Here is a 14,558-nt window from a genome sequence, read left to right as displayed (position 1 = left end):
TAGTGGATATGAGATAAGGCATTTTGGTCAAAGAACAGCAGAAAAAATACACAGAATTTTCACATTGTGTAAAAAAAAAAAAATATGGAGTAATTACCTGATATCCTTTTAAATTTAATTAAAACATGCCCCTAGATGCAGCTAACCGCTGTATTTAAGTGCATCACAGAATTTCCTAATGTTTATATTGAGTATTCTACCACCATAGAAACGGATAGAGGGGATTTTTTTTCCACATAGAAATGAATGAAAAGCACCCAGTTTAGACTTGAGGAACAGACTTTTTCCTGAAGCAATGCAAATAGCCTTCCATTGTGAGGGTAATAATCCCTGGTGTAATTATAATACAGCAGACTGTGCAAAGGGACACCAGTGGGGATTGGGACTGTTTTGCCACCAGCCCACAAACCCACCCCTGCACATACCCTGCCACCTACACTCCACACCCTCCTCCTACTTGTTGTCTGTACCTGAACTGCCCATTAGGGTGCACAGGATAGGAAGGGGGATTTCAAGAGCTCTTGCCATAAATCCCATTGATGAGGGGGGGTCATAAAAGTTTATCTTCTGTGGGAGGGGCCAGCAAAGGCACGGTATGCCCTTGGAGGTGAGGCTGTGGAATTCCTTGCTGGAAAATGTTGTGATGGTAGATTATCTTAAGGCTAAAGCTGGCCATACAGGCACCGATAATATCGAACGAAACCTCGTTTCGTACGATATTCGGTGCATGTATGGCAAGTCGGCGAGTCGACCGGTATCTGCTGATATCGGTCGACTCGCCGATCGGCCAGGTCAGAAAATGTTGATTGGGCAAAATCTGCCGTCAGGGCTGAATCCGCAGAAGGAGGTAGAAATCCTATTGTTTCTACCTCCTTATCAGCTGTTTCAGCCCTGACGGTGTGTGGGGGATCTGACGATGTTTCGTGCGACTGATGGTCGCACGAAACATCACCAGATCGCCACGTGTGTGGCCACCTTAATGCCCCATGGAGAAATTAATCGTCCCCGTGAAAACTCTCAACGAATTTCCCCGAAAAGCTTTTCCACCGGCAAAGAGAAATGCTGGAATAATTTTTCCTTTGGGTACAGTTTAAATATATTTTGTCCACAGCATTTGTTGCCATCTCCTGATCTAGTAGGCCATTTTTTTTGTGTCTACAACACTGCACATGCTCATTGAGCACTGGGCTGCTGCTGAGAAGTAAAACTTAGGGTTAGTGGAAAATCATTCAAATATTATAAGAGTGTGGTCATAGAAGTTAATGCTACAAGGCCAGTGCAGAATGCCCCTGGCCTCGTTCTGCCCCCCTTGGCAACTCTCCCCATCCCTCTCTCTCCTACACAAACAACCACCACACAGAACATGTGCAGTGAATCAGCAGTAAAGATAATAGGGAGTTACTGGGGCTTCTACAGAGGCACAGATCTTTATTGCTAAGAACTGTTTTAGAAGCCTACACAAAAATTGTAGCATTTCTAGCCTAGCACAATTCTTGTTGAGTTTAAGTTCCCCTTTATCCAGTGCAATTTAGTGTCCCCTTAAGTTTGTCAGATCACTTGAAATTTCAGGAACGCGTTTAAGAAATCCAGGTAGAAGGGCTGGACTGATTTACTGATTGCAACATGTATTAATTTCACTATACTTTCAAGTGATCTAGTAACCTTACCCACAAAGATACATCTCACACCCACATTATACACATTTAAAGGGATTGTGTCATGATTTTTATGGTGTACTTTTTATTTCTAAATTACACTGTTTACATAGCAAATATCTAACTCACCCATTTAAAATTTTGGATTTTTTTTGCTGTAATATTGGTATGTAGGCAGCCATCTCAGTGCATTGTACCTGAGCTTTCAGGAGCCAGTGCTACACATACACAGAACTGCTTTCAGATAACCTATTGTTTCTCGTACTCCCATGTAACTGGAGGAGTCCCAAGCTGGACTTGGATTTCTTACTAACGAGTGCTATTCTGATAACTACTGAGAGCTGCTACCTTGTTCTGATGATCGGCTGCTGGGAGAGGGGGAGGGGGGGGATATCTCTCCAACTTGCAGCGCAGCAGTAAAGTGTGACTGAAATGTATCACAGCACAGGTCACATGACTATGACACCCTGGGAAATGAGGAATATGGCTAGCCCCATGTTAAATTTCAAAATTAAATTAAAAAAAATCTGTATGTGTTTTTGAAAAATGGATTTCAATGCAGGATTCTGCTGGAGAAGCTCTATTAACTGATGTGTTTTGAAATAAACATGTTTTCCCATGACAGTATTCCTTTAAGTTAGGACTTAACTGAACCTTTTACGGACTATTGTGGATGCAAATATAGTTACCTAGGGCGTGGCCTGTGGTCTAAATTTCTCATTGTAATTCTCAATCTGAGAGGGATAATGTTAAATATCATTTAGTCCATCTGTGGCAAAAGAATAATGTACAGTTCCTATTTTGTATTACTATCAAGAGGTCCAAATACAGGTCTGGACTGGGATTCAAAATAAGCCATTGCATTTCAAGTACACAGAGACCCATAAGTTCCTCACAGGCCCACTAAATAGTGACTGTCTATATGGCATCATACAGCAGCTTCTCTGGCCTTTGCCAGAACTCGCAGATTGCCAGTCTGGGCCTGCCCAAATACCTTGGCTTTAGTCCAGTTTCTCCCTCTCACAGATGGTTCTGTATAGCAGGCTTTAAACTGTGGGGTTTCCTGGTCACTCCTAACTGATAAGGTGATAATACTGTTTGCTTTACAGCCCAACCCCTACAAGACACACCAAGCTGAATCCATTGAATGTGCATTCGTTTGTTGTATTCAAAGGTCACTTATGACTTATGAGTAATTAAGGTTTATTACTTTTCCATGATGAAATTCTGAATATCTCTGTACCTACCACTGCATTGTAATGTAGACATTTGCTAGTATTTGCTTGTGCCCAAGAGCCAGCCCTTTGGTCATTTTACCATAAAAGACATCTAAGGGAGCTTTCGTGAAAAATTCACAATTTTTCATTATTATATGCACTATTATAACCTATATACCGGTACATCTCCCCGATGGGGGACTGTGAAATAGCTAGCTCACAGTGTAGTTTGTTTTTTTCTTTTAACTATACATGTACTAAGGCCTGTTGCTATTTCTGTTCCTGTCATATGAATCATGAAGTTAAACTGAAAAATGATTGATACATATCCATTCTGCTCTCTCTTAAATAATACATGTGTTGTGATGCATTAGTATACAAATCTTAATTGCCCTTTTGGGGCCTTACAAAAAATATGCTGTTTGTTTTGCCATAGGAAGGACACCCAGCTTTTCCTTCCAGGAGTTTCAATTGAGGTAGGCTGGTTATAGAGGATTCTTTGTTAGGAAGGTCACCCTAGGAATGGCAAATCAATTAGGTAGGGAGGCACCACCATGATTTTTTTTTTTTTTTTTTGCAATGCTTTAAGATAAAATATCACAGTAAACAAATTCTCCTTTCAATAAAAAGAGAGAATCTGTCAAGTATCTGAAGGCTTTTGCAAGACGATCTATATATTCAGCTATTTGTATTGATTGTAGTTTATTAAGCTTTTCCCATCACAGTAAGAACATGTTGTGCTTTGTCAGCCATAACTAACAAAAGGATAGTTCTATTCTCATAGAAGTTTCCTTCTTATATCCGACTGAATTTGCTTATTGCTGCTCAGAATAACAGTAATAATGTGTACATGCTAACAACTCTACTACTCTTGTGTGGGGTAACCCTAAAACAGAATCACAAATTTAAGAGGCAGAGTAAGGACAAGGGAACTGGCTAGACCATAACTCCAGTCAAACCAAAGGTAGAGGACCACGAGGAAGAGGACTGCAATAATGCCCCCAAGCACGAAATTAACAGAGTTTGCCCATTTGTGTCTGTTAGTTACCCCTCCCATATAGATTGTAAGCTCTACGGGGCAGGGACCTCCTTCATCTTGTGTTTCTGACTCTTATTGCAACTGCACCTTGTATTTATTGTATTTATTGTTGTACTTTGTATTTATCCATTATCTTTTGTATTTATCCATTATCTTTAACCCCCTGTCTGTATTAATGAATTCTACTGTACAGCGCTGCGTACATAAGTAGCGCTTTATAAATAAAGATATACATACATACAAGGAAACCAGGGACAAAGTGCAGCCACTAGGAGCAGACAGCAGGTTGCATGTGATAAGAGTTTAACGGCTCCAAACCCTTCTTTATGGCCTGTAGTAGTATGCACACAGACAGTCACTCTCTGGTGCATGAACAAAGGTGTATTGCTCAGTGATGGAGCAAATAAAGAGCAAAGGTTGCTTGAGCAAGTCACCCCACCCAGTGCCTGCTTGTATATATAAGCAGAGCTCTGTGCCCAGATTACACTCCCAGAGGAACCAAGATGGCTTATGTGGCAGCACCCGGTTATCAGCCTTTTTACAATCCAGTAAGTGGATATTTGATTTACATCTGTCTGTGGTGAACCGTATTCTATTTTCATGGTCCTAATTTCAGTCTGAACTCCATAATTCTCTTATCAAAATATTCTAGGTTTGAAATTATACCTCACTGTTTTTGTACATTTTCACAAAGTGCCTTATACATAAGGTAGCACGGTATGTATCTTTTGCACAGAGGTACCCCACTCTCAACATTATCTCCATATGGGTAACATTTATCATTTGAGGAAACAAACCTCTTTTTGGTTTACAGTATACAGTTACAGTTTCCTATAGACTGTAATGGAAAAGACATGGGATAATAAACCAACATATGTTTTTCATGTAATAGACTCTAAATAGACACCCTTTTTCCCTTCACTACTCTGTCTGTCTCTATCTACCCTCCTCTGCCTTTTTTTTCTCCCATATTTCTGGCATCACACTGCAGTCTTTTTTTGTGTTGTCTTGTGTTTCATCATTCACAGATTCTGCCTTTTTATTTTGACATACACAATATATCTTGTTCTTACAAACCCTCTTTGTTCCCCAGGCCATCCCATTTAGGACTCCTATTCATGGCGGCCTCCGTGCTGGGATGTCTGTCTACATTCAGGGGACTATCCCCAACCACATTACCAGGTACGTAGGTGCAGGGCCTCTATAATAAATGGCCAAAAGGTGCCTTTGCTCAGGGCCCAGGCCAGGAGTGACACCATTAGCCCTTTCCAGTGAAATCACTTTGCAAAGAAATTATATTTTGACCAGCTATACAATATATTGTATGAATTGTTTTAATCATAAAGCAGGGGCACCATATAGAGCAGTGGTTCTCAACCTGTGGGTCGGGACCCCTTTGGGGGTCGAACAACCCTTTCACAGGGGTCGCCTATGACCATTGGAAAACACATATTTCCGATGGTCTTAGGAATCATTTTATGGTTGGGGGTCACCACAACGTGTGGAACTGTTTTTATGGGTCGCGGCATTAGGAAGGTTGAGAACCACTGATATAGAGGAAAGTGTTTTATTGCTAAATCCAAGGTGTTAAAGGGAAGTATAACTTCGTGTTCAACATTGAACTAGTGAATAGGGTTTGTGCTAAACATACTTTATGCCAAGTGCAAATGCATGGAATTGCCCTCTATGACAATATGGTTAAAGTACTTGTTAAACATACCCTGCTGGACAATGGAGGGTTATTTCAGCAGCTTTAACCCAAATACACGAGTCCACTAAATACTCAACATTGTCCCATTTTGCCAATGCTTTTGTTTTGTATATTTGCAACCTGTGTTATAATATGTATGGGGAATAAAGCTGGCTGCTCTTTCTGGTGTGACCGTACTGCCTCACTATATTGTGTGGAGACAACAATCCCATGGGCTGGTGCCTCTCAACTGCTATCTGTTCATTTACCCCAAGTAAAAAAGTGAAAAGAAAATGAAAAAGACATTTATGGGTCAGATCCAATATGTTCATTTGACCATACCACGAAAACTCTTCTCTAGAAGGCTTTGCCACAGTTAGCACTTCTAAAAGTAAATGTGTGGGCTACCCTGCGCTCCAGTGCCTTAGATATAATACAGTAATGCCATGGCACTGCACAGTTATTTAACACGTTACATAGGACTTTAGGGTAATGACAGATGGGGCATTTTGTCACCCACACTTAATGCATATGCTTTACCACTGACATTAAGCCTGACAGGAATGTAGCTTCAGATGAGCCCCCTGCTGAAGGAGAATAAGCAAGGGCTACAAAATGGTCAGTCTGCCATTAACCTAAAAGCAGCTCTGTGTGAGGTGTTAAATCAGGGGCCCCCAACCTTTCTTACTTGGGAGCCACAGTCAAAAGTAAAAAGACATGGAAGGCATGGAAGGCAACACAACTTTATAAAAGTTCATGGAAGTGCCAAATAAGGGCTAAGATTGGCTATTAGGTAGCCTCTATGCACACTATCAGCTTACAGGGGGCTTTATTTGGTAGGAAATCTAGTTTTTATTCAACCAAAACTTGCTCCCAAGTCAGGAATTCAAAAATAACTACCTGGTTTGGGAGCACTGAGAGCAACATCCAAGGGGTTGGGGAGCAACATGCTGCTCATGAGCCACCGGTTGGGGATCGCTTTGTTAAATAATCGTGCAGTGCCATGATATTATTGTAAGTTAAACTGTACAGAAACCTAACTGGGAACATCTTCTAATTTTCATTCTGGTTGCAGGAGTCATAAATACAGGGTCTATAGATTAATAACTTATCCTTTAAAGATAAGCCTTATCTACCTGGCATTTCCCTGCTTATCTGTTGTCTGCTTGATTTAGCGTTTTATTACATTTTACTACACCTATTAGCAGGAGATATTACACAATTTAAATGCAAATGTAAATTAGCTGTTAGGAAGACTTCTTGCAATGGTGCACTGAGAGGTCTTATTAATGCTGTTACCTATATCACTAACACTCAAATCAATCCTGCTGCCCCCTCATATCTGTTTTTCAAAATAGTCTTGAGGCTAATGTTGCGTAAAGTTGCCTGCAGAAGAAAACTTCACATGACTTTGGAAAGCCGATGCAAGGTGTAGGTCTTTTTCACTGGTGACTTCTATTGTTGCCGGTGGAAAGGCATTTTAGAGTGGCTAGTCGCCCGTGGTAGCAGAGATCTATTACTGACTCGCTCTGTAAGACATTATCCTGAGGCACGGCGGGTCAATAGGTATAGGCAGTTATCTCCCAAATACAAAACAGTGTGCATTTTGACCCAAGAGACTTCCAATGACAGTCAGTAAAAAGTGTTTCATGGCAAGTAGAGGCATTCTGGCAACATTACTATTGGCAATAAAAATATTGCATATGCCACAGTGCAAACACGAAAGCAGCACTTGAAGTGATTCATATTTACACCTTCTTAATCCCTACTGGTGTCTTAATATATTGAATATGTGGAGTATGTTCAATAGCTCAGTGACAAAACTGAAACTTTCTGGTACTAAAAAAAATATGATTCCAGTTTTACTTTAGTACTTCCTGTCACGTCTGGCCTAAAAGATATTCAAAACAATTACATTGCATTGAAAAGCCCCTGACAATGAGCTGCTCAAAGGCTGATGCCTAGGAGGGAAATGTTTGTTTTAAGGTAGCTTATACCATCGACTGCCTAACAGCAATTTTTGCATTTATGTTCACTTGTCTTTTCTCCTGATGCATCTGGTTCTGGCTGAAATCACATTATGTATGTATGTATGTATGTATAACTTTATTTATAAAGCGCCACAAGGGTACGCAGCGCTGTACAAACTTACAAAATGCAAAATTACACACAGAGAGGACAAGTGTTATAATAAATAAATACAATAAATATATATTAATGCACAGGGAATAAGTGCCATGTGGTATTATACACAATAGGAAGGAGGACCCTGCTCCGTAGAGCTTACAATTTAATGATAACCAAATCTACCCAGTTTTCCAAGTCTGCTGCTTAGCAGTCATTTTTCACTTTGCCCTCTCATTCATTCCCAACATTAAGATGCTCACACACTCTTGAAACCTTTAATTTAGACACCTTTCCCATATTTGTTGCTTCTTCACAGAAGTGAATACCAAGAAACAAGTCTCTCATCCTACTGTCATTCAACATTACACCAATGTGTGATTCAGTTAATATTTCCATACGTAAACAATTTTGTCTTGTTTGTTTCCACCTTGCGCAGCAAAGTGCTATGGGGGACAGTAGTGCTATTATAAATAATAATCATTTCCCGCCACTGTCTCCTTTGCAGGTTTGCTGTGAATTTCACTTGTGGCCAATTTGATGGATCAGACATTGCCTGCCACTTTAATCCTCGCTTTGATGGCAAAGACAAGGTTGTGTTTAACAGTCTTATTGGGGGCTCCTGGGGGTCCGAGGAGAAAAAGAAGGATTCCTTTCCTTTTCGCAAAGGGAAGAGCTTTGACCTCGCATTCATGATCAACCAAAGCGCCTTTGAGGTGAGGCAGATAAATAGGGGTGTATTTATTAACATTGGAGACAAACATCACCAATGATGAAAGCAACCAATCAGATCTATGCTTTTGTTTTCTAATATGAAGGTGACCATTGAAATTTAATTGCTGATTGGTTGCTATGGGCAACATCACTGGTGATGTTTGTCTCTTACAATGCACATTTTTCCTGGGTCCTGACTATGATAAGCATATGATGCTTTTTCTCCCTCCCTGCCAGATCACAGTGAATGGCTCTTCCTTCTATAAGTTCAAACATCGTATGCCACTGGAGCGTGTGAACAGTTTGCAAGTCAGTGGGGATGTGACTGTTCAGTCCCTGACCATTGCTGGAGGTGGTGGTGGAATGCCAGCGGTGAGTATGGGGCTTTTTGAAGAATCTAATTTGTAAAAGCCAAATAGAGATTCCAAGTGGTGCACTAGTTTGAGCAACCACACACGCATCAAAAAGTAGCTCCTTAACATAAAACATTACTTAGAAAATACATTGTTAAACCAAATTCTTTGGTGAGGAACCATTTTCAAAGGGAAATATACTCTATCTATACATTTACCTCACAAAGGTATGATGAGCTACCTTTGCTGTGGCCAGGTCATCTCATCCAAACATTTGAATGATATGCAATGCTTTGAATTACTTGCTCGGTTTACTGGGGATTGGGGATATAGGATTAGCATTATTTTAAAGCAACCACACTTAGCATACTTTTATATATTATGAACAGTTCATGGATGCTGTAGTTTCGGTCCCCCACACATCGTCGGGAGTCAAACCCTGGTTTCAGTTTGACTTCTGACGAAGGTTCCTCTGTGGGACTGAAACGTTGAGCAAAATAAACTATTGGAAGACGGATTCAGCAAATCCTGGGCGTGCCATTCTTCTGTATTGTTTATTTTGTTTCTTAGCTCAGGCACCCAGGTAAAGTAACTGTTTATGGTGTGCACCTTGTATCTCTCGCTCTCTCTATAATAATATTTATATTGTAAAATAGTTATTATTCGTAAAGGCAAGTTGCTGAATTGGTGATCTAATGGTATGGGGAAAATTTCAGTAAATTTGTGTACGGACTGACATTTTCTGTACAAGTAAAGGACTCACTTAATCTTTATATTTTTTACAGGCCCCTATGCCTGCACCCAGTTTCCCACATCCGGGGGTAAGTACTGCTAAACATATAAGGCAAAGAGGAATTTTGAGGCAAGAGCACATTTAAGACTAATTCCAGAAGGGGAAGAATCAGCCACTATGCTGGTATCAGCCTTTCCCTGTGTCTGCACCCAGAGCCATAGTATTGGCCCAGGTGCAGGCACACAGAGCGGATTTCAGTGCTGAAATATGCGAGTATGCATTTAATGCCAAAATCCACTTCATGTGCCTGCACCTGGGCTGACGCAATGGCTCCAGGTGCAGGCACAGGGAAAGGCTGATGGCAGCGAACTAGAAAATTCTCAGCCTGTGTTTATCCGCAGGCCAAGAATCAGCGGACACGACAACACAAACAGGGCAAATAGGATCTGTGAGTGGATAGCATATTTATGTGTTCTTTTCTTTCCAACCAGGGGGTGATGCCATTACCAGTTTTCCCAGCTGGCAACCTACCTGTGAGTAATACAAATGCTTTTCTTCCCTGAGCTTTCATGTATGTATATAAGTATGTATGATTTTTTTTTTTAAAATTAATATATGTTTGGATGCTTTTGTGGATGTAAGTTGATTTGTTTACTAAAATACCAGCCCACCAAACTTGCCATGATCCATTGCTTGAATGGGTTTTGATCAGGTAGTTTGGCACGAGACATGGAACAATGGTCAGGTTCTTGAAAAATAATCCACATGTCAACCATACAGTAGTATGGCCACTACATGGATTATTTAAGAACTGAGTAATGAACCAGATGAGTCCATTTTATTTGAGAGTGAAAAGAGCCTGTACTGAGAGACAGAGAAGAAGGGAAAGCCATGGGAGTGAAATTTGCGGGTCTGGGAAGGAGTGGAAAAGGAGAGGAACAGAGAACAGTGTATATAGAATGAGTTGTTGAGAGTAAGGAAGGGAAAGTGAAGTGGTAAGTTTTACAGTGAAAGGTGCAATTGCATCACTATTCATATCACTGTGAACTTGTATTCTCCTTTTATTCTCCTTTTGCCCCAATGTAATTGCAGAGTTTTGTGGTGGCACTATTGCATGGCTTTGAAGTTCAAAAGGTGCAATGGTGGAAGTGAGGGTGGTGTTGTTGGGGAAGGGGTGGGACCTGTGTATTGGGGATAACAGATCAAAATATCTGAGGGCAGGGGTTTAGATCCACTTAAGGAATAATAGTCTGTAGATGTACAGTGCCAAACAGCTGCCAGGGTAAATTGTTAGTATAAGGACTCTCATTAAATGGCAAAACAATAGAATTCACTTTAAAATGTATTTGTATGGTCTGAATTGCCCCTTAAAAGTCGATCCAAGAGAATACTTGTAAATGAGGCGTCTGATACATCCATGTTTGTGTACAGTAACTGCTTTCTGGCTATTATAATGAAAGTTAGCACCAGGACTAGTAACATTTAGCAGACGTTTGATCGGGAAATAAATGGTTCTTGCTGATTCTTGCCGGTTACCAGACTTTGTGCAAGCTTTATTATGTGTGCATCTGCTAGTGGATCATTGTGTAATGAAGCTTATATATTTGTTTGTTTATTAAAGAGCACCCGTATTAATGGCTATCTTGTTTGCAGGTAATGGGAGGACCTGTGTATAACCCAGTGAGTATGTTTATATTATTTGTATTTATAATGCTTTGTATTATACAATTTGTAAGATTTTCTTTACTGTCCTGTCTGCTTCAGTGTTTGTTTACTTTGCTCTCTTGATTTCTACACAGCCTCATAAAATCTATTTGGGGTACAGTCAGGGCCGTATCTACCATCTACCATAGAGGCACCTGTGGGCCTGTGCTTAGGGCAGCAGCTTTAAGGGGGCAACCTATTTCCCCTAGCTCACTGATGAGAACTTGTTGCTAAATCCAGTGGTAGAGCTGAGGGGGTGGGTGGAGGGCGGGTATAGTTGCTTCTCCAGCAATGGCCAGAAGAGGGCATACTGAGGTCCGGTGCCTAGGGCAGCAAAGGACCTAAACAAAGCCCTACTTACAGTAATAATACCCAGTCGCTTTTTAAAGCAAGTTGATTTGTTTAACCATTACATCTTCACTCCTAACAATCTTTAAACATTTTTTCTAGCCAGTACCCTATTATGGCTCTATCCAGGGAGGCATGTCACCGAGAAAGACAGTGATAATTAGAGGGTTTATTCCAGAAGGTGCAGAAAGGTAAGGATATTTACAACACCACATAATATACAGACATCCAAACACATTGCCGCTATGCCAGTAAATCCCTAGTACAGTGCTGTCCAAGATTCTCCTTGCCATAGGCTAGTTAGCCACAAATTCAAGTTTGGAGGCCCACATCCAGCCCACAGTCATCTAGTATTACAGCCTGCCCCAATAAATGAAAGTACTGCGGAAATAAGTCACATGAGCAACTGTTTCCCATCATTCTGAACAAATACAATGTGCTGTGCTAAACTTGTAATGAAATAAAAGGAATGTATGCAAGGCCACTTCTCTAGGCTAATTAGTGCAAATAAAGGTTGCATGGTGCCTTAGGCTGATGTCAGACGTGGCATATTCTCAGCAAGCGAATACGCCCCGCTACTGTACATGCCCCCCCCACCTGTGCCTGCACCCGAATGAATGAGATACGCTCGGGTGCAGGCACATGTAGCCGAAATATACATAAAAACATGAGAGAATGCAAAGTCTTGCGTTTTTATGCGTATTTCATCTACATGTGCCTGCACCCGAGCGTATCTCATTCATTCTGGTGCATGCACAGGTAGGAGGCGGAGGGCGTATTCTGGGCAAGCATTTTTCGGCTTGCCGAGAATACACCACGTCTGACGTCAGCCTTAGTGATCAGCTCTGCTGCCTAACAGCACTGGAAATCCTGATTCCCACATGAGCACTCACTGTCAGCACTGTGTTTGAATATCAAATTAAAATATAAAGATGGAAGGATATAGATACGCTTCTTAACATTTCTCAAAATGTTTTGAAATGTAAGCTATAATTGTGTAACTAACATGATCCATATCCTTTAGGTTCCATATAAACTTTAAGGCAGGATCTTCCAACGATGTTGCTCTGCATTTTAACCCTCGGTTGACTGAAAATGTAGTGGTGAGAAACAGTCGACTTGGAGGATCCTGGGGACAGGAAGAAAGGAACCTCTCGTACAATCCATTCAGACCTGGACAATATTTTGATGTTAGTATCAGACTACTAAAAGCTTCATACTAGTCTTTTTTCAGCACTTTGATTTCTTTCAGGGTTATGGAAATGAATAGCTTTCTGCTTGCTATTATTATGGTCATCCTATAGAAATAAAGGTAGAGATGATAATAATAAAACCTAACAAAGACTGAAGAGAAGGAAGAGAGGGAAAAGTCATGTGCTGGGAGCAAAAGGAAATACAAAAATGTTTGGAGTAGGTGAGGGGTTGTTTATTGTAGGGACATTGGCTGGAGCAAGTGAGCAGTGAATGGAAGATCTAGTAAATTAGCTGAAATAATAAGAATAAGAGTGAAAAGAAAAGGGTCACCTTTGCTACTGATACAATCAGAGCAGCATCATGGCAGTGCCCTTAAAGGAGAAAATTCATGGGGGGGTGCCATCCAGCAAGCACCATGGAGTGCTCCTTTTCTTTCACGTTGTCTTTTTTTGCTATCCCAAGCCTGACGCATGTGCAGTAAAGTGCAAAAACTGGCTTTTTTTGTTTTAAAAGTCCTACCTTTTACTTTACTGCACATGTGCCCCTGCACAAAGAAAGAATAGGCAGGAAGAAGATTGCTCTGTGGTGCTCGCTGAAAGAACCCTGGGTTGGTGCAGCTTTCTGCTAACAGGAGCACTGACCTGGGGTATCAGGTAAGTAAATACAATCACTGGGGGGAATCTAACTTTTGGTAATTTCCCCCGTAATTTCAAGCTTTCCTTCCACTTTAAGTAATTGTTTCATATAATATATATAATGAGATACAATGAGATACATGGGGTATGGATAAGCGTGGGGGTAAAAGGTTGTGCAGCAGAGGGTGAGAATTGGAATATAGTGCTGATTTATTAAAGAAATTGCAGACCTGCTAGTTACATGTGTATAATATTACCTTATTTATATTTACTGCTGTCCTCTTTCAGATTTCCATACGCTGTGGGATGGATCGCTTCACAGTTTTTGTGAATGGGCAGCATTTCTGTGACTTTGCACACAGATATTCCATGTTCCAGATGCTTGACAGGATAGAAGTTGAGGGAAATGTGGTTTTGTCTCTCGTGCAGATCTGATTTGCCCCCAGACATGCCACAGAAAAAATGTCATTCAGTACCAAAATAAATTCTGAAGTAACAGTTGTGGTCTGTGTTATTCAACCAAGAGGAGTAATGTAAGAGGGATACAGAGGAAAAAGGTTTGGTAACTACATTGGGCACTGACACAGCCATATACTGTGCAAATCCTGGCACTTGTTTTATGGGGTATTTACTGAATGATAAAAGTGAAATTAGTAGAGGTTAGTCATTTTCCAAAAGGGAAGGTCATAATGCGTGGAAGGCAAGGGAAAGAGGGACACATATGCTGACAGAGCAATATTTTAATTAATAAGCAGGGTACATTTGAAGCTCTGCAGATCTGCTGGATATAACACCCACCGCAGCATTATCCCTGCAGGGTACAACATTAACCTTCACCTCCATAATAGTATGTGAGGCTTGTTTATGAATATTGGGCCATTTTACAGCAGTGTAGTAATCCACAGCAACCAGCAAATAGCTTTGAATCAGTTATTGTTAAATAAATATGCTTGAATATGGACTTCACCTATAGCTGTTAAACTATGCATTCATGCATAGTACCAGGTGCTGCTACTTGGTCTCGGTCCACAATCCACTGCCTGCCCAGTACCATGCTCAGTCCACATCCCTTCCTTCTGGGCCTCCAACATCCTACCCTGCTTGATCTGCACACATATTGCCCAAACCTAAAAATTTTGACTGGGTGCCTGT

At 40.9% G+C, this 14,558-nt stretch overlaps 1 protein-coding gene across 1 annotated transcript; it reads left to right on the top strand.

Annotated features, from left to right (window-relative positions):
- Nucleotides 1-4,409: 4,409 nt before the first annotated feature.
- On the top strand, nucleotides 4,410-13,904 carry lgals4.1 (lectin, galactoside-binding, soluble, 4, gene 1). Its single transcript, NM_001011449.1, has 10 exons — nucleotides 4,410-4,459; nucleotides 5,005-5,093; nucleotides 8,234-8,441; nucleotides 8,677-8,811; nucleotides 9,578-9,613; nucleotides 10,017-10,058; nucleotides 11,179-11,205; nucleotides 11,680-11,768; nucleotides 12,602-12,767; nucleotides 13,695-13,904. The coding sequence occupies exons 1-10, from the start codon at nucleotides 4,415-4,417 to the stop codon at nucleotides 13,839-13,841; spliced, it is 984 nt and encodes a 327-aa protein (NP_001011449.1). The 5' UTR covers nucleotides 4,410-4,414; the 3' UTR covers nucleotides 13,842-13,904.
- The last annotated feature ends 654 nt before the right edge of the window (nucleotides 13,905-14,558 follow it).

Source organism: Xenopus tropicalis, chromosome 8 (genome assembly GCF_000004195.4).
Source record: "Xenopus tropicalis strain Nigerian chromosome 8, UCB_Xtro_10.0, whole genome shotgun sequence".
NCBI lineage: Eukaryota > Metazoa > Chordata > Amphibia > Anura > Pipidae > Xenopus > Xenopus tropicalis.
Note: the sequence above shows the minus strand (reverse complement) of the source record. Positions and strands in the feature narration are given on the sequence as shown.